General features: G+C 33.0%; 2 protein-coding genes and 1 non-coding gene across 5 annotated transcripts in view; 1 reads left to right on the top strand and 2 right to left on the bottom strand.

The window, feature by feature from the left end:
* The window catches only part of LOC126735012 (elongation factor Tu-like), a 12,948-nt gene extending 6,409 nt beyond the window's left edge, over positions 1-6,539 (bottom strand). The window contains exons 1-2 of the mRNA XM_050438877.1: positions 6,164-6,539; positions 1,670-2,047 (exon numbers count right to left, since the gene is read on the bottom strand). Coding sequence (XP_050294834.1) covers positions 1,670-2,047; positions 6,164-6,539 — 754 coding nt within the window. The remainder of the gene's footprint in view (positions 1-1,669; positions 2,048-6,163) is intronic.
* Positions 6,411-27,932, top strand: LOC126735013 (ATP synthase subunit gamma, mitochondrial). 3 transcript variants are annotated; one of them, XM_050438880.1, is made up of 5 exons: positions 6,411-6,559; positions 7,363-7,568; positions 12,079-12,184; positions 17,567-17,886; positions 27,385-27,932. In XM_050438880.1, the coding sequence occupies exons 2-5, from the start codon at positions 7,374-7,376 to the stop codon at positions 27,646-27,648; spliced, it is 885 nt and encodes a 294-aa protein (XP_050294837.1). In that variant the 5' UTR covers positions 6,411-6,559; positions 7,363-7,373; the 3' UTR covers positions 27,649-27,932. The 3 variants fall into 3 exon arrangements, with proteins under 3 accessions (XP_050294837.1, XP_050294836.1, XP_050294835.1); XM_050438879.1 differs by lacking the exon at positions 6,411-6,559 and adding an exon at positions 6,735-6,880; XM_050438878.1 differs by lacking the exon at positions 6,411-6,559 and adding an exon at positions 6,831-6,988.
* Positions 23,791-23,863, bottom strand: Trnak-cuu (transfer RNA lysine (anticodon CUU)). The gene has a single exon. It is a non-coding gene; the product is annotated as a tRNA-Lys (tRNA).

The following is a 27,932-nucleotide window of genomic DNA, read 5'->3' as shown; positions in this document are numbered from 1 at the left end:
GGAGATCTAGGAGGCCATTTAATATCGCCAGTCGCACTAATAACACGGTTAGGAAATGTATTTGTTAAAAATTTTCACCATAAGCGCATTGTAAGCAAATAGCCGTCTTATTGAAAACAGACCGATCCCAGGTCTAAATCAGGGAGGTTTTGAATGACAGGAAGAACTTGATTTTGCAGCGACTAATTACGGATATGTGAGGCTGTCAAGCCTATCCATGACATTTATTCCATCCACTAGAGACAAGCGCATTCGTAAAATGACGTTATACTCGAGTTTTTGGTGCTTACAGTTTTGACCTTTCATAATTACTTAAACCTATTTTTATACCTTGATTGTAAAGGGATTCTCGGATCCCATAGAGGCCATTAAAGTTAAAGGCTAAAGTTACAATATTGTCCTCGTTGGCGCAAAGCTCGAAGGTTCTTCTCCATCTATAATAGGAAATCTTGGTGTTCCAAATAATGTTGACACTGACTATTAATAAAAAATCTGCAATAGTCACATTTAAAATATGTGGAACCCGGGGTAGAACCCAAACTCGACATTCTAAAAAGAATGGTACAAAATAATAACTAGTAAAAAAAATTGGTAAAAATTCAAAAATAACAATAGAAAACAAATAGCACAACGGACCAAAAATACGGAACAAAGTTCGAATTAACCAAATTCTATCCGTGTTTTCCTTCACGTAGATACGTGAAACCTTTCGGGTCTCTTATTGGCTGATAGCAATCACATGGTCCCAACGGATCTGTAATTACGTGTCAATGTGGATTCAGGCTCAAGGTAAAATTTAAAAAAATTATTTTGGAGCGTTTAAAGGATTACCAGTAAAAAATGGCGCTATAATATGGTCGCCCAAAATATCAGCCCCAACATTAAATTTCTAAGGATACTCAGTTCGGAATTGAAAACTTTGAAGGTCATTTTCCCGAGACCGATATCTTACAATGGAAGGATTGTGTTTCGCAAGTAATGGAAAAGAAGATTTATCTGAAAATAGAATATTTCGTAAAACGTATTTTCATTTGCCCTTCTTGGTCATTGTTCTTTGGGAAATATTTCCTGAGTTTTGGAATATTTGAAACATCATGCATGTTTTTTCCAAATACTGTAAATACTGTAAGTAACCGTTTTATGGTCCATACCCAGTTCTTGTACTGCCAGATTATCTCCATACAACTATTTAATAATTTGAACTCTTTTGGAAGGAGTATAAACAGCCATAATAATCAGACGACCGGAGGCGATCGATCATCGATGAGAGGAAGCGGTGTTGCCATTTTTGCACGATGCGTAATCTTCAATTCCCCAACCTGTATATTCGATATGATATTAGTTATATTGATGATGATTAGAGGCAAAAAGTATTTAAAACTGACGGTAAAAAAAGCAGTTTCACTATTTGAATTGTTAATAAAGAAGTTATCGTTTGTGACCCTAACAATACATTTGGCTATTAAACGGTTATTTAGATTAAACAATCAATAAAAAAAGTAATCTAATCACAAAACTGTGCAAGTATAAAATTAGTTGTAAATATCTGATTTGCTCATAAGTCAAAATTAACAAAAGTCTTTTTAAATTGTTTGAATCAACAAAAAATATATTCAACAAACAAGTGATCTTTTTCGTTCAATATAGTTACACCCATTTTTTCACTCACCTATATCTGTTTGTTTATCATTTAAAGCCTCCAAGGCAGAACCGAAAATGATCGGACAGTTAATTCCATCAAACCCAAAATCCTCAAGCAGTTCTCTAATTTCCATTTCCACTAACTCTAAAACCTCTTGGTCTACAAGGTCGGCCTTATTTACGTAGACGACTATTTTGGTGACTCCGACTTGTTTGGCCAACAGCAAGTGTTCCCTGGTTTGGGGCATCTGTCCGTCGGTCGCCGCCACCACTAAAATGGCTCCGTCCATTTGGGACGCTCCGGAGATCATGTTTTTAATGAAATCTGCATGGCCTGGACAATCTGTGTGTGCATAGTGACGAGCCTTTGTACTGTATCCCACGTGACATACGTTTATTGTAATTCCTGAAATAAAAAAAATATCACTGCACTATTCATATTGCATTGTTTAAATTAGTTGGAATTATGGTTTAATTATTGTTGGACCTAAGAATTCAAGACTTTTGAAGTCATTTCAAGTTTGTCCATGGTAATTGAAGTCATTTCTTATTTCTTCTGGGTTATTGGGGACACATTTGGGGAACTTTGTTATAACACAGAGAAACCTGATAACTAAACGATTGCTCAAATAAAGTAGTTCTTTGACGAGGTGGAGTTACTGTCAATCGTGATTATGTGGATCATGTTTGAATTAAATTTTTTGGTAATTATGGACTTTTTTTAAGAATAACCATAATAAACCAAATCAAACTGTGAAGCTTTTTCCTCTCCTTCATGTTCAACCACTCAATTTCTCGGATCTTTGCAGTAACATCCCTATCATACTACCTAATACTACCCACTAATCGCACATAGCAATTCTGTATACGTTCTGCAAAATTCCCCTCATATCCCTATCCAATAAGCATGGACCCTAAACAACATCACAAAAGTTAAACTGCCATAGTACTGAGCTATCACAAAGAGTTTTTCTCAAATGAGTATTCGATAGTTGTCTTTAATTGAGGATTAAGTGTAGATTAGCAAACGCTTTCTTAGTACAGTGATTGACATGACCTGAAAATCTCAGATCTACATCAAGCATCAACCCCAGATTTGTTGCAGTTGCCGAACGGTTGAGTGTTTCGTTACCAATACTAACAGGCCTCGCAATTGTTGACTACTATGAGTACAATGTATACCCCCAAAACGAAGTGTTTTTTGGAACTAAGTTCCAGGCAATGATTAATAGAAACATTGCTAAGAACATGGAACCTGTAAGATGACTTGTAGTTTTAGCATTGGCTTCCAAAATATTCTGTGGACAAAAAGTTATGTAGATCTGAGTGTCATTACCATAATAATATTAAACCGGGACGTATTTAAGTTATACGGAAAAAAACTCCACTATAACTAAGACTAATAACCTTGACTGAAGATAAGCTTAGATCCATATATCGGCAATGACAACTAATTTTATTCCAGAAAACGTATTGGTGTTAATCCAATGCAAAAATTACATTTTATTCAAATATTAATAATCTTTGTCTTAGTGTAGCAATACTCGGCAGAACATGTTTGCAAATATTATTACAATAGGATAAAAGCTTTATTTAAGAATAGTAATTGTTTAATACAATTTTTTAATTGTATTTGCTAGTTAGAAGTAACTAAACTTGAAATAAGTATAGCTTACACTTTATTAACAATGTGCCATTCTTAAGTAGAATGCAACTATAATTTTGAATTTGAAATACGCATCTTCAAACAAAACGCTAGGGTTTTTATTACAAAGAATAGTTACGCTTGTATATTTTAATAAGAATATAAAATTTGCTGTATCATCGAAGTTGAAAAATGCGATAATATTAAAAAAAAGAAAAGGTACTTTCGCCTACTAACTAATTTTCAACAGTTCTTCCAATAGATTGATTAATGAATTAGGTTAGGTAAAAAGAAACTCAAATCTTATGGCATTTATTTGAGTTTTTTTGTCAACAAGTCATTCATACAAATGATAACTTTAGCCGTAATTTACAATTTAGGTAATTTGGTCTTCATCCGTACATTAATATAATAACATGTAGGTCAAGCTTCTTATTTCATAATGGAATATAAGCATATAACAACGTAAGTCTAGGTAACAAAAACTCATATTAACATTAAAAAAATATTTATTCTTTTTTATACAGTAGGTATACCATATAATATATGTGGACTGAATAATTCATAACAAAAAAAAATGTTATTCTATTCTAGGGTTTTGAAAATGAATTTGCATTAAAAAATTTTAAAGTGACACCCCCATGAGTCATTTACATGCGCAGCAAAGAAAATTTAGAAATGAAATAAACAATTTTTTCCAATTAACAACTTTCCTATTAAGAAAGAATTTAAATTCCAAAATAAAAAATATTTCAAATTCCAGAACACCCAGTATTTTTTCAACAAACTGATTTTATCAAAAAAATAGTACCTATACACTTGCTATTAAATAATGAACTTACATATATGAAAGACAATAAAATATTCTACATTTTGATTGATAGCAATCGCAGCCATGCAACGTGTGCCCGACACTGGTGTTATGAATCACTAAGCACTTTGAACAGAGAACCAGAAAAATGTAAACAGAGAAATCAAAACTGGGTTCATTTTATCACATACCTCTAAAGGATTAATTGCATTGATGGGATCAAATAACACTCGTGGAAATCACAAATTACGTTTTAGGCAAATCATTAAACAAACGATTTGAAAAATCGTTTGTCTAAAAGCCTAACTAAAATTTGCTCGCTTCTGCTATTGGTCGAAGTTCGAAGCAAGTGTTACCAGGTGATGTTTCCATTCTACCTTTAACTGGATCCAAGTATAGCAAATATCGGGTGAAATAATTTGGCATCTTTCAGAGAATGAAGATATTATTTAATTAATCTGTAGTGCATTTAAAGAAAGGTTAATTATTTTCGCTTGAAAAAATTTAATTCTTGATTTAAGAAAAACAAATATTTGTGTGAAGGCACTGAAAATATATTTGTGAGAACATTATATGTAATTATAATAACAGGAACTTATAATTAGTTTAACTGCAATATTTTCCCTAATGTTAAATATAGCTTATTCTTGAACCATTAAAAATTTATTTTGATTTAAAATATGATTTACTTTAAATTTCAAGACAAGCATACATTTAAAAATAAGATTAAGGTGTTCTTGTTGTTACATTAGATTTAAACATAATTACAGTTATTTAAAGATAATTTTTTCAAGAGTATCTTTAGTTTTAAATTTATAGAATAGGATTTTTTTGTGTGTAGGGAACAAGGGAAAATGTAAGAGTCCCAGAATAGATCCCTGAGGGACTTTAGCTAAAATGCTCAAATCATCATTAAGCTTAACTAACTTTGATCTACCTGGCAGATTATTAGTGAGCTGAGAAGCATTGTCTCCAAAACGAAGTTAACCAAGAAGAGCCAAGAGCAAACCATAATCAATCTTTTCATATAACACCGATTCTAGTATACCTCAAAGATTTTTGATATTGTAGAAAATTTCAGTAACCAAATCCTCAGAGCCACTAAATTTGTGAAGAATATTACTTACGGTGTTTTAGGTTGGGCGCAAGACAAATGAATAATATGTGTCTTAAACGATTATTGTTTGCATATCCTTCACCAGCAGATAAACTACTAATAAAATAAAACGTTACTATCAGGTCTAAACATAGGGTAGGCAGCAGAACATTATAACAATTAACAATCAGTGAATGTATCAGAAAAATTCAAAATGCTGACATAGATCACCCACTAAAAATTCCTGGAATGTTTAAATATGAAATATTTTAAAATATTAAGTTTAATGTAAATGTTTATAGTCATGGATTATATCAATATTTGCGTCTGTGGAGCAATTTTGTATATGCTTCCAGGCATTTAAAATAATGATTGATGTTTTTCAGGTAATTAATTTAAGTTTCTTATTGTTTTCTTCTGGGCTTTTAGGGGCACTACTCATTTTCATACAGTTCTATGTCCTCAATTCGGTCAACCAAGTAGAATCATCAATAATGCTAAACCAATTAAAAACTGAATAAGCTTTTAGAAAATAAAGTATTCCCAGTTGTATGGAACCCTAGGGAAAAGGACAATACGAATGATTTGAATTCAACATATATCTATTATACATATAGGTCCACACCCTTTGCATTCAGGAGGTCTATTGTTTAAAGGAGGTATATATCCTATTTGGAAACATTATTAAATGCAGAAACTTTATATAGTTAAAAACCTTATCTAGTTAATAAATATTACACAAATATTTCAGCTTTACTCTTTAAAATCACTACAAAAATTAAATTTCTTTCTGCTTGTGCAGTATAGTAGAATAAAATTCAAAAGTGGCGCCAAATGGCTTATTGAAATCTCCCGCCGATTGCACATTTCTATTTCCTCCTGTTATTGCTAGCAGGGCCAATTTGACCTTACTTTTATATAAAAATATACTCCTATTGAATTAGAGCCTTTAAGATTTATATAGTATTACCTCTGGCCTTTTCTTCTGGAGCTCGATCAATTTGATCATAAGAAATAAATTGAGCAAGTCCCTGTTTTTGAAGATATTTTGTAATTGCAGCAGTTAAAGTGGTTTTTCCATGATCCACGTGCCCGATAGTACCAATATTTATGTGCTTTTTCCCATCTTTATCGCTCGTCGAGGTAGCAAATGTTCGTTTTGAATGTCCCGCCACATTTCGAACCCGTACGTTTTGACGGTAGACACTGCTTCGCACCGGATTGAGGTTAGGTAGCGCACTTTGACAAAACTGACATAAGCGCGAGAGTTTTTTATGTTCCGTCAAGAACAGTTTTTTTTGCTGCGAAATTGCGTGTCCTACACTTCGAATTAAACTCACGGACATTTTTTTCACGACTTTAAAAGGTAAGTTCTCTTTAATTTGTTAGAAGGTTTACGGAAAACCCACCCAATGCACCTGCGCCATACTTGCAAACTATTACAATGTTGTCAGATCCTTAGCTCGGTCAACATTTAGACGAAATAGATTTTTTTTTAGTTAAAAAAAAACGATTCTAAATAACTGTAATATAAAAATGGTTTTTCTGTAAACTAGAAATTCTTGTTTGGCATTTATATATATTTAAAAGCCATAGATTTATTTTTTTATTCACGATAAATCTGTTTGACAGCTGTCATATGCGGCAACGTCGTGTCACTCTTGGGTCAGCCGTGTAGTGGCAAAAGGTTAGTTTCATTTCTAATTTAAAAAAATCAATTTTATTATTTTTAGGGCCTTTAAAGCCCATTACTTCATATTGCTGCTTTTTAGAAACGTTTTTCATCTATAACCAGGTATTCCACTTTTTATTTTATATTTGTAAAAGGAGCAGCTTCAGACTTTGGGACTTGCACATTACATAACTTGATTCCCATTTTTTTTATGTAATTGGTTAAAGGTTTAGTTAAAATACCTGCAAAAGGCTCTTTCTACATTAAACCTTTGCTTTTCATTATTATCTTTTTGTATAATGTTATTTGAGGCAATATTTTTTATTGCTCTTTTTTTTTCGTCCTTCCATCCAAGATATTAAACCAAAATAAAGTGATTAGCCCTTATTTAAAACAAGATGCTTTGGACATTAAAATTTGATATATATACATAAAGGCATTCTCAGTTGAAGTTCATTTAATTAAAAACCAGATAGACCTCCTTTTTCCTTTTTTAGAGCAAACAAGAATGTTGGGTCGATTTGGAACAGCAGTCACATTGGTGGCTCAAAATGCCCCTCTTCAGCAGCAACAAAGGGGTATGGCCACTCTAAAAGCCATTTCTATTCGTCTAAAGTCTGTAAAGAATATTCAAAAGATCACCCAGTCCATGAAGATGGTGTCAGCTGCCAAGTATGCTAGGGCTGAACGTGAATTGAAACAGGTAAGAAATGTTTTCTTTTGCTTATGAAAAATAGTTGAGTGTATGGAATAGCTATTTAATTACATTTAAGAGTGTTATTACTTATTTCTTACTGAGCACTGGCTGAAACTGGGTGAGCATATTGATCTACCAAATTATGTTATTTTGTCTAGTTTTTGTCGGATTTTGTCTTCTCATGGTGGATGTATGATATTATTATGTAAAAACTTTTTAGAACATAACTCTTTTCAACAGGTAGATAAATTTAACCATCTCCTAAAGGAAATGACTTTTGAATTTACTGTAATTTACTCCAAATCCATAAACTTATATGTAGTTTGTATTTATAGATCTCCTCTAGGAGACTGCAGCGAATTCTTTTTAAAATTAGAGGCACTTTTATTTGAAATTCCATCATCGGCTTACATAGTTCTTACAGGAGACTTTGATATCAACTTTAATGATAAAAATTCTGTCTTTACCCTGCGCCTCGATCATCTAATGGGGGCATTTAATATACATATGCATATAAAAGATTCTACTTGTATAACACAGTCAAGAAGCTCCACTATTGACTATATTTGTTCTAATTTTCCATATGACTCCGTGGAGTCATAGGACGACGACCAGTCGCAAATTCTGCTTTATCAGACCATGAGTTTATACTATGTAAAATAGCAAATATACAAAAGGAATGTAGTGTATCTGCACAGCGATATGGTCGAACTTTTGGTATTAATAACTTTAATAGGTTTCATCAACTTTCAGCTGAAGTCCTGGAATTCTATTTTCAATTTATCTTCCTTTCACACAAAAATTGTTAAGCTCTTTGAAACTTCCTTCCCAATGATTAAAATCAAACCGAAATCCAAACCTATAAAATCTTGGTTCACGAGGGGTTTGAAAGTATCTTCAAGAAATCTGAGATCTCTTCACCTTCACACAATAAGAAAGTTCATTGACTCTCCAGTTTTTCATAACTATTTCAATTCTTACCGAGCCTTGTATTGTCATCTGATAAGAATCTTTAAGCAAACTTACTACTCCAACTGTTTAAGTGGTTCATCTAACAAATATAAGGAGAGTTGGAAAATTAATAATGATATTCGTCACAATTGTGGTAAGCATTCAAGACAAAGCCCTGAAGTCTCGCCCAATGATTTTAACAATTTTTTTTCTAATATTGCTCTACAACTTCAGCAAAATCTGAACCCTTCAGTGGATCCTCTTTCCTTTATGCCAGCCATTCATGTTCCAAATTCCTTCTTCTTTATACCTACAAACCTAAACGAACTCAAGGATATTCTGTATACTGAAAAAAAAAAAAATTCAAGTGGAGAAGACAACCTTTCAGCTAAGATTTTTTGCAACCTTCCAGAAACGGCGCTAAAGGCACTAATTGACGCAATTAACCTTTCTTGGAGCAAGGGGATATTTCCATCTTGCCTAAAATCAGCTAAAGTTATCCCAATTCACAAGGGTGGAGCTCTTGATAATCCTTCCAACTTTCGTCCCATCTCTCTCTTGTCTACGCTATCAAAGGTAATTGAAAAACTGGTTAAAAATCGAATAATGTCCTTTTTAAAGTCCAAAAACATCCTCCCCAGACTTCAATTTGGCTTCCGTGAAAATACCAGTACCAATGATGCCATGTTTAATTTTTTTCATGAGCTTTACTCCCAGATAAATGATGGTGGAGTTTCGGCGGCAGTTTTTTGTGATTTGTCGAAGGCTTTCGATTGTGTCTGCCATAGGATTCTGCTGCGGAAGCTTCATCATTATGGATTTCAAGGAGTTTCATCTTCTTGGTTTGCTTCCTATCTGCAAGATCGGCAACGAGTGCTTGTAGGATCTAAGTACTCTGATTACCATCCTATCACCTTGGGAGTTCCTCAGGGTTCAGTTTTGGGGCCTATACTTTTTCTCCTATACATAAATGATCTTACCAATCTTAATGTACAGGGGAAATTTACTCTATTTGCCGATGATACCACACTTCTTTGGCACAGCCCAGACACAGATACTCTGTGAACTACATTAGCAACTGATCTTCAGGCAGTAAATCTTGCTGTCACTAAATCCTCAAAAAAACAAATTATTGTGTTTTAAGTGTGCTCTAGACCACATGCCTTTTTCTAATTCAGTAGTTCAGCAGTTGATAATACAAAATTTTTGGGTATATTCATTGACAGAGATCTCAGATTTGAAAAGCATTTCCTCGGTACTTGCAAAAAGGTGTCTGCAGGTTGTTTTGCAGTCAGAGTGGCTACCCTGAAGCTTGGCATGGAGTTTGGAAGATCTGTATATTTTTCATTAATTGAATCCCACCTTAGATATGCCATTTGCTTCTGGGGTAATGCAGCTGCCTACCTTCTACAAATGCTGCTTGTTTTACAGAACCGTGCTGTACGTTACATTTGTGGGGCTAAACCAAGAGATTCCTGTCGCCCATTATTTGTTAGGTTGGGCATACACACTGTCTTCTCCCTCTACATTCAGGAAGTGGCCTGCTTACTTTTTGCTAATCGCTTTAAATTTATAACTTCAAATCCAAGATACTTAACGCGTCAAGTGAACGATCTAAATCTTCCAATCCCCTCCTCCACATTAACTAAAAAATCTATTTTCTATGAGGGAATCAAAATTTTCAATCATTTACCAGGTGGAATCAGGGAGGCAACATGTATTGACACTTTTAAACGTAAATTGAAAATAGTTTTGACAGAAAAATGTTACTATTCACTGGATGAACACTACGTCGACACATTCTAATTTTTCCTAAGTGTAAGTTTACAGTATTTGAATTTTATTTGATTTGTTTGTATGGTTAGAATTCTTTGCTGTCTTATACTTGAGGGGATAATTATGGAATTTAATTTACTTTTTATGTATTTTTTTTCTGCTGTTCTTATGTATTGTTTTCTGATGTTTGCTTTAGAACTCTAGTGTGTATGGGGTGTAGTGGTTAAGTTTAGTGGTAGTAAGTAGCTTTGTTTAGAACAATTTTTCTGTGTTAATAACAATAAAGCATGTTTTTTTTTTGTGTATAGATAGAATTCCATGTAGAACTGGAATATTGAAAACCAATGTGGTAATATGACCAAATTTATTAAACAGTATATTTATTTATTTATTCATCTATTTTTCAGTATGACAACAACAAAATTGTATTGGAATAGTCAGGGGGCAAAATGAAATTACTTAAGTTACTAAACCCTAAAACGGAACTTTAAAAACACTTAACTAACTAGCCTAAAATGTAAAACAAAAAACATTAAATACAATATACCAGATACATAAGATTATAGAAGAAACTAATTTAAACTATATAAAATATGCAGTTAGAAACCAGCATTGACTTTAGGTAACATTTAAAAGCATTTACTAAGTTGGACTGTTTTATACAGTAGGACAGTATATTATACATTTTTATTCCTATGATGTTTGGAGATTTATATTTTATTTAAGTATTATATAAAGGTATGTGAAAAATCATTATCCTGGTATTAATCTTCATTCGTTATTACCAGTTATAAAAGAATTCCTATTTTTATAAACATGTAAGCAACATTCAAAAATGTTTAGCCTTGTTAATGTTAAAATATTGAATTTTTGCAAATATTCTTAACACAGTGTGTACTTATTTATTCAACCAATGAACTTAATAATTCTATTTGGTTATAAAAAAAAATTTTTCACAAAAGGTTCAGTTTCCCCAATAACAGACTTCGACCTTAAAATAGACTCAACTTGAGCCTGACAAAAGTCATTTATTTGTTCAAACATTAAAATATTTCTGATATTTAATGTAAAATAAAAATAATTTTAGTTTAGATATTACACTCCCACAGTGTTTTTTCCATGTTAAGCATGAATCAACATATAACCCTAAAAACTTCACAAAATCCATACTATCCATCTCTTGACCATTTACACCTATTTTCAAAGGTAAACAGTTTCTTAGAGTATGAAATCAGATGCACTGCATCTTTAATATATTCAGGTATAAGGAATTGCAACAAATCCAATTGTTTACATGTGTTAAATACATGTTTCATTAATACACCCATCTGCGTATTAATATTTTCTGATCTGACTTGACTTTTACTATTTGCAGAGTATTGAGTAACAGAAACATATTCTTGCCTGCCAGTTATAATTAATAGAATTGTTATAATTGACCAGTTAAAAGCTTGGTCCCTAAAATCATAATAATGCAATTTGTTCAACAATGTTTTATAATAGAGACAATTGAAAGCCCTGCTAATGTCACAAAATACCCCAACAGGACTCTCACCTGAATCAATAAATGCCACAAGTTCCTCATATAACCAGCAGTATCAGTGGATTTATCATGCTGTCGTTCATAAATAAATCATTTTCCACTTTATGTAATAATAACCTGTCAAGAGAGCAATATTCTCAAATAAATCATTAATATCTTCAAAAAAGAAGAACATAAAGTAATAGGCTGATAGTTTTCTGATAGTATCTGGGTTAATTATGTTTAATTCATAGTGTTGTCTTGTAGGTTAGACCCATTGGTAATGGAGCAAAGCAGTTTTATGAGCAAGCTGAAATTGCCCCTCCAGAAGATGTACCCCAGAAATTGGTCATTGCAATGACATCTGACAGAGGTAAGGGTGACAAATATTAAACCACTGATCCAGTGTGTCTAATGTAAAGATGTGATAACATATAAAGTGCCATTTTTAAGATGGTTTTTGTGAGACACTCCGTATAGTGGGTTTTAATAACCTGCCTATCAAAAGAAAAAATCCTCATAAAATTGGTAAAAGTTTGGTAAAGGACTAATTGTACAACTTTTCTTAAAATATCAGCTAAAATTAGTGTCTATATTGAGTAGTGAATTTTTAAGTGTTTTTTTTTTTTAATGAGAATTAATTTTGAAATTTATACATTTTCATTTTTCCTGGAATTATAAACCCGACCCAACTTTTCTATAACCTGCACTTGAAATTATGAGAAAATAGGGTTTAGTTTTGATTCTAAGATGTGAGGAAATTCTGGTGCTTTTATAAGTTTATAGTTAGGTTGGGTTGTGTGGAATGTGCTTCAGCGATCACCTTGTGAAATCTCCAGAGTTTTAAAAACACAAAATAAAAGGAAAAATTTTCCTGAAAATCGAGGCCGTCCATGAAAAACCACACGGAAGACTGATAAACTTATTGTACGCGAAGTCAGTAAACAACCTTTTTCCACATCTACCTCTATAAAACGAAACTTAAGCCTAAGTATTAGCACTTGGACGATAAGAAGACGTTTGGAAGACCAAAAATTATATGGTCGAGTGGCCAGAAAAGTCCCATTTCTAAGCAAAAAATATATAAAACAAAAACTGGCATTTATTAAGAATAATTTTAATGAAAATTTTCATAGAAATTGGTGCAACATTCCTTTTAATGATGAGATGAAGATCAACTTATTCATATCAGATGGAAAATAATTCGTTAGAAGGAGGAAGAATGAAGAATAAATCCTAGAAACACAATAGGCACAGTTAAACACGGAGGTGGAAATATCAAACTGTGGGGCTGTTTTTCCTACAATGGAGTAGGTCCCATATTTTGGATTAAAGAGACCATGACAAAAGAAATTTATTTGGATATCTTGGATAGAGTCGTGGCTACCATGTGCGAAAAAAAACATGCCTATAAGGTGGGTGTATCAGCAAGATAACGACCCTAAACATACGGATTGTTAAACAATGGTTTACACAAAATAGGGTTTCGGTTCTGGAATGGCCATCACAATTGCCTGACCTTAATCTTATTGAAAACCTGTGGAAGGAGCTGAAAAACCGAGTAGCTTGTAAAAAAACAACAAATAAGCAAGATTTATGGAAGGAAGTTCAGGAAGCTTGGTATTCCATCGGGGTTGAAACATGCCAAAAGTTGATCGATTCGATGCTACGAAGATGCGCTGCCGTTCTCAAGAATAAAGGTGATTCTACCAAGTACTGACTCACTTATCTAATGCTGTCGTTTGTTTTGCGCTACATTGTAATTATAATTTTTTATGGCCATTTTGGAAAAATACTCTTATTTTTTTGTCCATCATAAAACGTGTAAGAAATAAATTATTTATTTATAATTACAAATTAAACTGGCAAAGAATAACATGTATTTATTTTTTTATCACTGATGGCATATGTTGTACAAATATGAAATCGTTATTGCTTTTTGTCTATGTAGCACAGTATATAATGACTTTTCAAATTTAGGAATATTCTAATAAAACCAGGCACTCTTATTTTTTTGGCCACCACTGTACATATAACATATAATAATACCTGTGATGAATTAGTAGTGTTAGGACTAAAATTCTTTGAAAGAGCGAAAGAAAAAGTCATTATTTAGTTATTTTAGTTATACTATATCACCAGAAAATTAAAATAAAAGTATTTTGCATTCAGGAGAGCACAATATCAATACTCAGCAATCTCTGGAAAATATCATAATGAAGCTGTTTTATTTCAATTTGCATCTTATAAGTGATTATTTTAGGAAATTCTAAGTACTTTATAATGCAGATTGTATTTGGGGTTCACATATTCATTTATCATTAATAGATCAAACCAGAGAAGAAAAAAGAAGCATGAATTTGGGAATAGTCAAATCTTTTACAGACCTTTGAGGACGTTCATTTTACAGACCATGGTCTTTTTGACCTCCACCCTGGTCAAAAAGACCATTAATAGAATAAATTAAAGTCCTAGAAGTTTTATTCCTGCAAAACGACATTAAATTGCATTTGCCAACATTCAACTTTATTACTCAATTGAAATCACTAATACTCAGTCAAATACACTCCTAATAAAATGAAAATATATTTTAAAATCATTAACATGAAGCAAAAGTCACACAAATCATTTGCATTCAAGTTAATTACAGAGATAAAAGATAAATAAAGAATAAAAATAAGAAGGATAAGTAAAAATTAAATATACTTAATAAACGATAAGTTGATATAACATTGTATATAAAGTCGAAATTATACCCATTTGTAGTTACGTCATCCAGGTGAGAAAAAACGTATGGCGTAGATATTTTTGCCAATCAATATTAGGTTAGAAACTTTACCATCGCCCTCGGAAATTAATAGTCTGCTATGTATTTTTATACGTTCAGAAATTAACAAATGATTTATTTTAGCAACATATTATTATATTTTTATATTCGTGTATATACTTTATTCCCAAAAAATTTAAAAAAATCTTGTAGTATTTATTGTATTATTAACAAACTTAACAATTAACAAATATTATTATAATTAATCATAAATAATGGGACATAAACAACAAGTCCGAAACGGAATTGCACTTCAAATTGAGAATGTGATAGAGCGAGCCGCAGATGCAACAAAATTGAGCACAACAACGATCGCAAATATAAAGAAGAATGGGATAAAATCAGATCAGGATTACGCTGCTCATATATTTTCCAAGCAAAAGACCGCAAAAACCAAATCTACAACATATTTGAAAAGTAGAATTCGGCACGAGCAGTAGACGTAACAAAACCGAGCTTTCAAAAATTGTGAATAATAGTATAAAATTAAATTTAATATTTAATAAAATTTTAACTCACTGGGAAAAATTTAAATACCGACAATTTAATTTACTTGTTCATGAAAAAAAATGCTGCTTGAAGGAATATGTTAATACATTAAAATGAAAATACCATTCCAAAAAATAAAACATACAAACTCAAAAAAAACACGCCATATTGCATTACCAAGTTAATGAAATTACAACGATATGATTGAATACTTAAACGACAATCATAAAATAAAATTTTCTAGAACAAAAAAAGCTTAATCAATCTCGTCAGTATTGTCAGAGTCAGAATTGAAATCAGAGATATTGTCTTCGTCTTCGTCATTCGTAATCACAAGTGGCAGAATGTCATAGGCATCACACACTTGTATTGCCTCCCAAGCCTTTTCAATTACCTTTTCTGTATGAAAAACATATTTTTGCCAATGATCTATAGAAATTTCGTTTTTTACCCTTTTCCATGTAGTCAACTTCTGAAGGTGACCTCTTAAAATTGGAAATATATTGCTCATATTTTCGTTTACATTTCGACCATACCATTTCAATTGCATTAAACTGGCAATGATATGGTGGCAGTCGCAAAATTTTGTGTCCTTAAGGTTTAACATATTCATCAAGGAAGTACTTTTTTTCACTAGGGCAGCTTCTGCGTGCAATACTCCATATTTTATCTTTCATGGCTTTTTCTGGAAAGCCAATATTCTTTTTCTTCAACCATTCGGTCAGTCTCTGCTTTGTCCAAGATTTTCTCGGGATTTCTTCTAATAAACTAGAATGGTAACTTGCATTGTCCATGATTATAAATGACTTTGAGGGAAGATTTGGAACCAGCTGAGTTTTAAACCAGTTTTCGAAGTTTTTCCTGTTCATATTGTCATGATAATCTCCCGTCTTTAATCCACTCTTGAATATTAAATTTGCACCCTCGATGAAGCCATCTTTGGTTCGGGCGTGGACCACGATATAACGATGACCTTAAAAATAAAAGATAATTCAATTCTCTTCTTTTAGAAATCATTCTTCCAGAACATAAATTTAATATAATTAATAAGTTCCATGCACATACAAGTAGTGTATGGAGTTAAATTCCATCATATTGTCTTAGAGAGAAATTATATGAAACTATGAAACAAATGAAATTATGAAGTTAGAGGGCCCTTACAAGGCCAATAGTTTTTATTCAAAAAAAATCTAAAAAGATAATCAGGTAATTTTTACCTTCACTGTTTTTCCTTGAATCCGTGTGCTTGGTGTCATCTTGCCAGCTACTACGAAATGATCCCTTGCTAAAAATCCACGTCTCGTCAATGAAAACTGGAGTAAAACCTTCCGGACCTACATTTCTATTTTTGATATACTCCCTTAAAAAATGGATTCTTTTATGAACAATATTTGGCAAGTCCATCAAATATTTTCTGTTGTTTGATTTCCACTTGAAACCTATACTAGTGATCCATCTTCTTAAGGAGTCAATGGAAAACTCAAAATATTCAATTTCTTCCCTGAACTTTTCTCTTATTGTTGCCAATATTACATATTCTTTTCTGGCGTACATAGAATAAATTGTGTCCGGAATTCTATGTTTCAAATATGTTGTAATTATGGTTTTTGCTGTCTTTTGCTTGGAAGATATACGGGCTGCGTAAACCTGATCTGATTTTATCCCATTCTTCTTTATATTTGCGATCGTTGTTGTGCTCAATTTTGTTGCATCTGCGGCTCGCTGTATCACATTCTCAATTTGAAGTGCAATTCCGTTTCGGACTTGTTCCTTTTCCAGTTGAAAAAAAGCCAATATATTTAAAATCATCAGCTGCGATTGTTCATTATACCTATTATATCTTTTTTTAGGCATTATCTAACACTTTTCAAAATAACTTTCAAGAACAAGTTGACAAACCATTCTGACAACATATTTTTGACTGACAGTGAGAATGAATAGAATCATCAAGATGAATAATCATCAGACACCAATTTTTTTCAAAAGTTTGTTGTCGCCGCTGTTTGGAATATGCTAAACAAAGATAAACAAAAATGACGTCATTACAAATGGGTATAATTTCGACTTTAGTGCTGTATTTTTATTTCTGTGTGTGCATGACATCTAGAAGATTTTATAAATTTGATATATGAAAACAACATTTGTAGAGAAATTCACATTTGCTAAAAGATATTTGTATAAATTTGATTTCCATCCAAGATTATTTTTTGAAAAAAGAATTAACACTCAATAATTTAAAGTAAGAAAAATTGTTTAAAATATAAAGTGTTTAAATCTTTCTTATAGTATAACTAAGTGAGTTACAGCTTCATGTAAGGACACACTATATATTCCTAGAGATCTTGTGTTCATACTACGCTATAATAAAGCTCATACAAAATAAAAGCCCAAGCATAAATATATTAGACGCTGTATCTTCTAAACTATATTATATTTTAGGTTTGTGTGGTGCCGTTCACACCTCTGTGGCACGTCATATTCGTACCGAGTTGAGCAAAGATGACCAGAACATCAAAATCGTCTGCGTCGGTGACAAATCTCGCGCCATCTTGTCCCGAATTTACGGAAAAAACATCATTTTGGCCTGTAACGAAATCGGTCGTTTACCGCCCACATTCTTGGATGCCGCTAAGCTGGCCGACGCCATCTTGAAATCCGACTACAAGTTCGGCTCTGGAGAAATCGTTTACAACAGGTTTAAGTCTGTCGTGTCTTATTCGACCCAGACTTTGCCGGTCTTCAGTCTTGAGTCAGTTGCGGTAAGTTGATTGTTTGACAGGGTTAACTTGAAATAGAGGGAACACTTAATACTATAAACAACGGCTGTCGTACAGTCGATTTATTCACGTTTACGAAGGTTATGTGTACTAAACATTAAGGTGATAATTATGTCTACAACAAAACGGACATGTAAAAACATAGATAAGATCTTATTTTTATTTAAAGATTATATATTATAGAAAAAAAAGGTACACGCATTTTTCTCCATTAAAGAAGTTTCAAATTTTTGTTCAAACAGCTTTTTCTCTCAACTTTTGTAAAACCACAAGATAATTTATGTATATTTTCACTCGTCACCCTTCAGGGTCGTAATATTAAAAGCATTTATGGCTGTTAAATGTTATTAAAATGTTTTTTTTCTTAAATCCAAGAATATTTTAGGAGCATCTCGGTTCAGCTTTCATGAAAATAAAAACATTAATGATGCCATGTACAACTTTCTGAACGTTCTTTACGGTCAGATTAACAGTCGTGGGGTTTCAGTTGCAGTGTTTTGTGACTCGAGTGGTCTCGACTGCCTTAGTCACCAGAGTCTGCTGCGGAAGCTCTTGCGCTACTGCTTTAGACGAGTGGCAGTAACCTGCTTTGCATCATATCTTACCGGTCGCCGTCCGATAGTATTTGTAGGGTCGGAGTGTTCTGAATATTTCCCTGGGAATGCTGAGTTCACTACTCTTTCTTCTGTAACTGAATGACTCTCCTAACTCTGTATCCGTGGAAAATCAACAAATGTTATAGGAAATTCACCAGAGAAGGGACTATTAGCAACAAAACTCGATCGGAAAGTTTGCCAAAGAACTTGTTGCCAAAGGCAACAAGTTCAAAATAGGATTTAAATATTATAATTACAAGCAAACGCAATAGACGCCCCTGAAATCACAACAAAAATCAACAAGGAGCGTAAAAAAGCGGTCAGTGTTTCAACAGTAAAACGGCGATTTTATAATGCTGGTCTTAATGGACGTTTAGCTGTATCAAAACCGCTACTGAAGGATGTTAATAAGAAGAAATGGGCCCAATCACACAAAGAATGGACCATTGATGACTGTAAGAAAGTTCTCTGGAGTGACGAGTCGAAATTCGAGGTTTTTGGAACGAAGAGGCGAGTTTTTGTTCGCCGTTATGCCAATGAAAGGGTCGCTGAGAACTGTACGGTGGCCTCATTTAAACACGGTGGTGGTTCAGTGATGGTGTGGGGTTGTTTCCGAGGATCTGCAGAGGGCGATTTAATTAGAATAGAGGGAACTCTTCGAAAAGAGGGTTACAAAACAATTTTAAGTGACAATGTACTTCCTTCTGGTACTCGAATAATTGGGGAAAACTTCATCTTTCAACATGACAATGACCCCAAGCACACGTCGAAATTGTGCAAGCAATATTTAGGTCAATTACAAAGGCAACATCTTCTGAAAGTTATATGGCCCCCACAATCACCGGACCTCAATCTTATCGAATTACTGTGGGATGAACTGTATAGACAAGTGTGAAAAGCATGCTCCACATCAAAACAAGACTTGTGGAGAATCATCCAAAAAAAGTGGCACAAGATACCTCAGGAAACTATGGACAAATTAATTAGAAGACTACCGAAACTCTATGAAGCTGTTATTAAAAATCGAGGCGGACATGTAGATGAATCCAAAATTTGATTTTCTTAAATTTAATTAATTGAAAAATGTATTGTTTATATTCATTTTGTTATAAATAAACCGTTTCATAAGAATAAAGATTACAAAATGGGGAAGTCTTTATCTCCAAGAAAAATGCATGTAGGTCACTCAGGTAAATGTATTATACATTTCTGCTGTGTAAACAGCCATCATCAGATACTAAAATAAAATACAGGTAATTCAAGACAGTTTTAAAAAAGAGCTTATTCGCTATATCAATACAGATTTAGAACTTACCAGAACAGTACAAAAAACATATACGTTCACCAAATAAAACAAAAATTACCCGTTATCAGGAATAAAAACAACAATAAATAAAAGAATTAAAATTAAAAACATAGTACAATAAGGACATCTACGATTCAAAATATAAAATTTAAACTTAGGACGATACAGATTTCTACATATTAAAAGAAGGTATATTAACGTTGCGTTAAAGAAAAGATTTTAAATTTTGATTAATAAAAATGTATAAGATAAAAGAGTTAAAAACAATAAAGGTAAAAGTTATTTTCTAGGGCTAATTGAATCAAAAAAGTGTAAACTGTCAAACTTAGTTTGCTCATTAATGCATGTGCAGTCTGAGGAGTTTATTGCCCTATTTATTTCAAATGAAAGAAAGAAATAAAATGTGCTATATTACGTAAGAATAATCTTGTGTACAAGCATCCTACAAGCTAAAAAAACAAAACACAAAAACAATTTCAAAAATTGACAAAACAATGAACAAAATTAAACACAAGAAGACAAAACTTTTTGAACATACTTGAATTAAAGATAACTAAATGAAACAATCAATTACTAAATAAAGGCAAACTTGTTGACAAAACTAGAGAAGAAAAAAGGAAAAAAAAAACTTTCCAACATGTCCAAGGTTAAAACCTATCATTAAAGAAGTCATCCAGGTTATAATATGCCTTAGCCAATAAAAGCGACTTTAATTCTCTTTTAAATTTCTTAACAACCGATATATGTTTAACACATAGAGGAACATGATTGTAAATTTTTTTACTCATGTAAATTAATGAGTTTTTGGTAAGGGAAGGCGTAGGAATAGGTAGGGGAACATCATTTACACGACGAGTCAAATGGCCAGTGTCAGAGGGTAGTTTGGGAATTTTGTGAATAAGAGCAGCAGGATTTTTTCAGAAATGAAGAGGGGTTTGCAAGAATCTCTTAACTTAGCAGAACACAGGTATCTAACTGCTTTTTTTTGAATAACAAAGACAATGTTAAGTAGCCCCTTATTGGTTAAACTCCAAAAAGGCAAGCCATATCAAATATGAGATTCAATAAGTGAAAAGTACACTGAACGTGCAACCACCCCTCCCAGCTCTTGAGTTTGCCATTCTTACTGCAAAACATCCAGAAGATAATTTCCCAGCTAAATGTAAAATATGATCTTCAAACCGAAGGCGACCATCAATGGTAATTCCTAGGAACTTGCAGCACTCTTTATTCTGCAAGAGGGAATTTTCGCAAACATCAGACCCTGAACATTGCACTTAAACCCCATAATAGACGTCTTTCTTACATTAAACACGAGCCTGATAAAATTTGAAGGTCTTCAAGGATACAAGTCTTAATATAATCATAATTTTTATGGCTCCATAGTATGGTGGTATCATCAGCAAACTGAACCCTGGGGAACGCCGCATTTTAGGGATCCAGAAGCAGACAAACGCCCTGACACTGTAACCTTCTGAGTACGATTTGATAGATTGGACTCAAGCCATCGCAACGCTACGCCCCTAAAACCATATTTATCGAGCTTAGATAACAGTATTCCATGATCCACACAGTCAAATGCTTTGGATAGACCACAAAACACTGCCGCCGATGACTCTCCAGAATTCAAGAACACATAGACGCTCTCCAAAAAGCTAAAAACAGCATCATGAGTCCCTTTACCGGCTTGAAATCCAAACTGATTTGCAAACAAAATGCCATTATGATGTAAAAAGGACAAAATTCTGCTTTTTGCAAGTTTTTCAACTATCTTAGAGAGGGTAGACAAAATAGAAATGGGACGGAAATTACAAGGCTGATCCAAATCTCCACCCTTATGAAGAGGGATAACCACTGCCTCCTTTAAACATGAAGGAAAAATGCCAATATGTAAAGAATTGTTTATGGCAGAAACTAAAGCATTTAAGGCTGAATCAGGCAAAAAGAGTAACAACCTCGAAGATATCCCATCAGCTCCAGAGGATATATGGTTTTTTAGGCCTTTGATTTCATTTTTTACTTCGGTAAGCTCGACAGGATGAAAGAAAAATGAATGCTCAACCGACACTTGTTGAAGATAGTGTAAGGGATCAATGTTACTATGAATGCCCTTGAGCAAGATATTAGGTATATCACAATAATAGTCGTTTAAAATGTCAGATCTTAACTCCGGTTCAGATACTTTTCTATGGCAATGTCTAAAATCATTAATAACCGACCAACACTCTCTTTGCCTATTTGATGACATATTTAAGCGATCCCTATAATAATTAGATTTTGCTGCTTTAATTGTCTTTCTGTACAGACTACGGTATTTTCTGATGATATACAAGGATATTTTCATTTGTGGTATATTTGCACAATTTAGTCAAAAAACGGAGGTTTTTAGCTGAAATTCTAAGGCCTCTTGTAATGTAGCGTTTTATTTTTCTATTTCTTATGTTCACTAACGCTCCATTGATATTTCATTAATTTCAATAATTATATTAATAATTTCAGTCAATTTCTTTTATCGATATTTCTTTAAATTCACACTGTCAATTACACATTACTACTGTAACGCATTACTCTCCTGGTTTTATTATTCATGCTTTCTGTTGACGGTCCGTCACTCTTCTGGTTGGTCTTAATTAATGTTTTCTCTGATTGGATTGACATTGACAGCTCAGGCAAGAGGTGGGGTCGTAACTTATTTAGTCGGTACTGCATCCATTTTTCGAGGACTTGTTCCCGTGTCGCAGGTAGAAGCGCACGTAAAAGGCCAGTTTTTATTTCCGGAATTTGTGAAGCAGGAAGTGGCCAATATGGTTTAAAATTTATAGTCCTTAATCTTGTTCCTTTAGGGAACTGTTTATTTCATAATTCTGGTGCAGGATGCCCGAGATTTTGATGGATAGATAATGAAACTAAGCAAGGTGAGTGTGTCACATTTTGAACGCCATTCATTTTTATCGACAGTGAATACAATGGCAACCGTTGTTTTAGGGTTTTACTTTTCCGTTTTACTTTTCCGTTTTCCTCTTTATTCTTCTTCAATCGTTGATGGCTACAGGCTGTTGATTTCCCCGGGAAATTGCTGAAAGCGGTGGAGCTGGAGCCAGAGTTAGAGCTAGTATTAGAGATTCCCAGTCCGGATAGCTAAGCTACAAATGGCACACATTTACAGCCTTGAATTTGAAGGCTAACCGTTCATTTCTTGGAGGAATATACAGGCCAGTTTATTCCATTTGTTTAAATATTACTAACCATAGATTTTTCTCATTTATTTAAATTTTTACTAATATATCTTTAATTTCAATTTATTGCTACAAATATTTAATCAATATAATAATTTAATATGTCAAATTCTTATCTATAATTTTAGTTTTTTGTTCAGTATTTTTCAGTACCTTTTTTGGTGGTTAAGTAGATATGACTCGGTTAAGGCTGATATGCCTTAGGTAAAAAGGTTCATGAACTTTCCCCTGCATAATACAAATATGTACTAAAAACTTTAATAATTGCAATTTATTTTTCAAGTGCTGAAATCTACCTAGTAGCTTAATCATAATTTAAATGTTACTTTTGACAAACCTATTTTATTTAATCATATCAACATTATTCATATTTTAATTCATAATAAATTATTAACATTTAACAGATTAGAACATGAGGGGTATACTGTATACTTATCTTTGATGTAAATATAATTTGGTTGTATTGTTAAGATTTTTTTTTTGTCTCTTTAAATCTACTTCATCCAGGGTCATTTGATTGTTAATTGAAACCTATATACCAAGTGTTTTTCTTAGTTTTCTTTCATTTATAAAAAAAAAAAAACTAAGTGGCGCCCTCTTATTTAATAGTTATAATCAAGATTATATTCTTTAATAGCCAGTCATAAGTGAACCTTCGAACAATCCCAAGCCTCCAATAATTCTGAGCTACCGTCTGCAAACTCTTGGCAAAATAGTAACACTGTAAAGTTAACGCCGCAGAAAATGGCGCCCAACGTGGGGCTCGAACCCACGACCCTGAGATTAAGAGTCTCATGCTCTACCGACTGAGCTAGCCGGGCTGGGAATCTCTAATACTAGCTCTAACTCTGGCTCCAGCTCCACCGCTTTCAGCAATTTCCCGGGGAAATCAACAGCCTGTAGCCATCAACGATTGAAGAAGAATAAAAAAGAAAACGGAAAAGTAAAACCCTAAAACAACGGTTGCCATTGTATTCACTGTCGATAAAAATGAATGGCGTTCAAAATGTGACACACTCACCTTGCTAAGTTTCATTATCTATCCATCAAAATCTCGGGCATCCTGCACCAGAATTATGAAATAAACAGTTCCCTAAAGGAACAAGATTAAGGACTATAAATTTTAAACCATATTGGCCACTTCCTGCTTCACAAATTCCGGAAATAAAAACTGGCCTTTTACGTGCGCTTCTACCTGCGACACGGGAACAAGTCCTCGAAAAATGGATGCAGTACCGACTAAATAAGTTACGACCCCACCTCTTGCCTGAGCTGTCAATGTCAATCCAATCAGAGAAAACATTAATTAAGACCAACCAGAAGAGTGACGGACCGTCAACAGAAAGCATGAATAATAAAACCAGGAGAGTAATGCGTTACAGTAGTAATGTGTAATTGACAGTGTGAATTTAAAGAAATATCGATAAAAGAAATTGACTGAAATTATTAATATAATTATTGAAATTAATGAAATATCAATGGAGCGTTAGTGAACATAAGAAATAGAAAAATAAAACGCTACAGTAAGCCTCTTAAAACTAAGAAACGAAAACCCATGGTTTTCGTTTCTTAGTTTTAAGCCTCATTTTAGGAAAGCACTACATTACACAGAACTTGAAAAAATAAAGTAAGTGGGTCAGAAGCCGTTCCAAGTGCATTCCAATTTACCGAAACTGTAGCAGAAGAAAAAGCATTATAATTTCTCCTGCTGAAAATTCTTACCATATAATGAGATGAAGATAATACAGTATTATATGGCATTTTAGCAAGAATAGCTTCATGGTCGGAAATACCAGATGGGAGTACTGTGCATAAAACGTCATCAAAATTTGTACAGAAATGCTTCTAACAAGTCCAATTGTAACCCTTTCTCACAAACATGCAGAACCTCAGTGTTAGGTCCCGGAACAAAATTATGGCCAGACTCTAATATGTGGTTCGCAAAAGGAGGATTGGTATTGTTAATAAAATGATTTTTATTTCGCGTGATAAGTCTTAAATGTTCGTTGACTCTGACTTCAATTTTCCTTCCGCTTTGGCCGACATAACAGATATCACATAATGGGTGGGAACAAGTTAACTTGTAAACTCCAGATCGGTGTATTATCGGTATTTTATCTTTAGTGTTTACTAAATGTTTTGCCAAGTTGTTTTTGGTTTTAAAACAAATATTAGGTTTAGTGACAAATTCATTAGACTTAAAACACTGTGCGACACTAGAAGAGACGTTGCCAAAATAAGTAATAGATCTATAAGATCCGAGGGTGTTAATAACTGATGGGTTTATTATGTTTAGTTATAACTTTAAAACAGTCATATGTGGGCAAATACTTTTGAGCGGTAGTGTAGATGCGTGCTGTGTGGGAATAAACACCACTTGCAAATGTAAAAATACTTCCAATAAAATCTGTATTTTTGTGACGAATTCATAATGAGTTATGGGTATTAGGTCACTTATAGCAAAAATCAATTTAGAAAATACTATCTCACACGGTATCTTATAGATTTGAGTTGATTTCTTTTAAATACGTGAATAAGTCTATTTTCTTCTTCTTTTCAATTTTTGAGCGTGTGAGATAGTATTTTTTAAATTAATTTTTGCTATAAGTACGTACCCAATAAAATAAGTAAATAACAACTAAAAAACCAACATACCAACATTTAATTTAGATAGGTATTTCTTTAATTTTACATTTTATCATCATTTTTTGTTTAAAATTGCTTATGTAACCAATATTCGTTTGTACCATATGCTTTGTAAAAAAAAGCGTTCTTTATTCTGCTTGAAAAAATGGTGGTTTCCATTTGAAAAACACATTGATGACGTCATATTTTTTTTGTAATATAAAATTACAAAAAATTACTTTCTTGACAAATAGGACTACCTTTCTTTGAGAAAGCCCTTAGACTAGAACATAGGCTTAGAATGCTTTAAAAAGAAAATACACCCATCTCAAACTCAGTCCTACAGTATGTCAAACTCTACACATTCACTGTCTACATCATTGAATTAGGTACATCTGAAATGATTTCTTTAACACTCTATACAGATGCAAAAAAAACATCGTGCTGTCCATGCGGATGACTTAAATTAAATATAAATATACGCAAGCACGGACACAAGGTTTACTGCGAGAAACGGCCATATACGCACTTAAAAATCCGTTATTTAGAATTCAAATGATCGGTTGTTTTCGGCCAAATGGTGCAGGGGGTCGGGTCGGAAAGTCAGCATTTATCGTCTGCAGGTCTCAGGCAGGTTTATTCTCGCGATATTCTATGTTTGCATTTGGCGGGTGTTGCGTGGCTTTTATTGTAAATTTTAACGCATAATGGTGCGTAAAAAATATTATACAAGATGAAAACATTACAGGATAAGAACAAAAGCATCTTTAAGTCATAGACCCAAATCCGGCGATTCACCGTTGTGACTAATTAAACGAGATTTCCTTTCAACGGATGTCTATTCAGACAAAAAAAGAAGCCATATATCCAAATATAACCAAAATATCCAAAAACTGCATAGTGTGTAAAGCATAAAATTAGAAAATTTTGTGAAATATCATACTATATTAAAATATTAAGTTAATAATTGTAAATAAGTACTACGTTTGATCTGATTTGAATGTTTTTAAGTTTTGTATAAAAACATTTTATAATAAATATTTGTGTGAATAAATCAATTTAGCTTCATTTCTCATTCATTTCATTTCAAATTCATTTTTGCTTTTATCGTGTCGGCACTCACAATAAAATGTTCATTTCGTTGGCTAAGAAACCACTTGTAATTTTTTGTTCCATTCTTAAAAAACTGGTAGATTTTGCCACACCATAAGGTACTCTACTTTTCGCGAAGTACGTAGCACCTTGTCCATAAAATTTTCCAAATAGTAGATGTTATTGGCTTGTGAAGGATAAAAACAATTTTCTTCCTCAGTTTCTTCAACAGTTTCCTTAAAATTTGTGAAAAAAGTTTTAAGGAAAGGATTTGTAAAGGTATTTTTTTAGTAAACGTTTTCTATGTAATATTTTCGAAAAAATGTGGTTTGAAATCTTTACTATATAGTTTTTGATAAAGAAATAATATAAAGATTGGTGTTTTATATGTTTTATAAATCAACCACGGCATATTTACAATATTATACAGGTTGGGGAATTGATCATTACGTATAGAGTATAATGGCTACGACCGCCAGAGTAAATTAGACCGTAATTTCAAAGAAAGTACACATTGAATAGTTTCCAGTAAGCCGGACGATATGTTTTCCAGTACTAAGAAATAATATCTCACGCCTAACGATATTTCTTTAATAAACCTTTATTTATAAATTTCTTTTTTTAGGCTGCACCAAAACTCTCAATCTATGACTCATTGGACGACGAAGTGATCCGATCCTACCTTGAATTCTCTCTGGCCTCTTTGCTTTTCTACTCGATGAAAGAGGGCGCTTGCTCCGAACAGTCCTCCAGGATGACAGCTATGGACAACGCAAGCAAAAACGCAGGCGAAATGATCGACAAACTGACCCTGACCTTTAACAGAACTAGACAGGCTGTCATCACCAGAGAATTGATCGAAATTATCTCTGGTGCCTCCGCCCTGTAAGCGAATCTGTAGGACCGTCTGTACGATATATTTTTGCGCCCATTTTCAATATACTATAAGTAAGTGTCTAAATAAATAGTAAGCATAACGTTTCGAGAATTTGTTTTGTAATTTTATGTAAGAGTGAAAAGGAGGAAAGATAGTAAGCCCAAAGTCTCCGAACATCTATTAAAACCTTTTTTTCCGGTTTACTTTTACATAATTTTATTTTGTTTTTGCGTTTCTTTTGCTTAGGTATGATGCTAAAATGTGGATTTACTCTAATAAAATTATTGTTTAAACCA

This window comes from Anthonomus grandis, chromosome 4 (assembly GCF_022605725.1).
Source record: "Anthonomus grandis grandis chromosome 4, icAntGran1.3, whole genome shotgun sequence".
Taxonomy (NCBI): domain Eukaryota; kingdom Metazoa; phylum Arthropoda; class Insecta; order Coleoptera; family Curculionidae; genus Anthonomus; species Anthonomus grandis.
The sequence above is the reverse complement of the archived record's forward strand: the minus strand, read 5'-3'. Positions and strand labels throughout refer to the sequence as shown.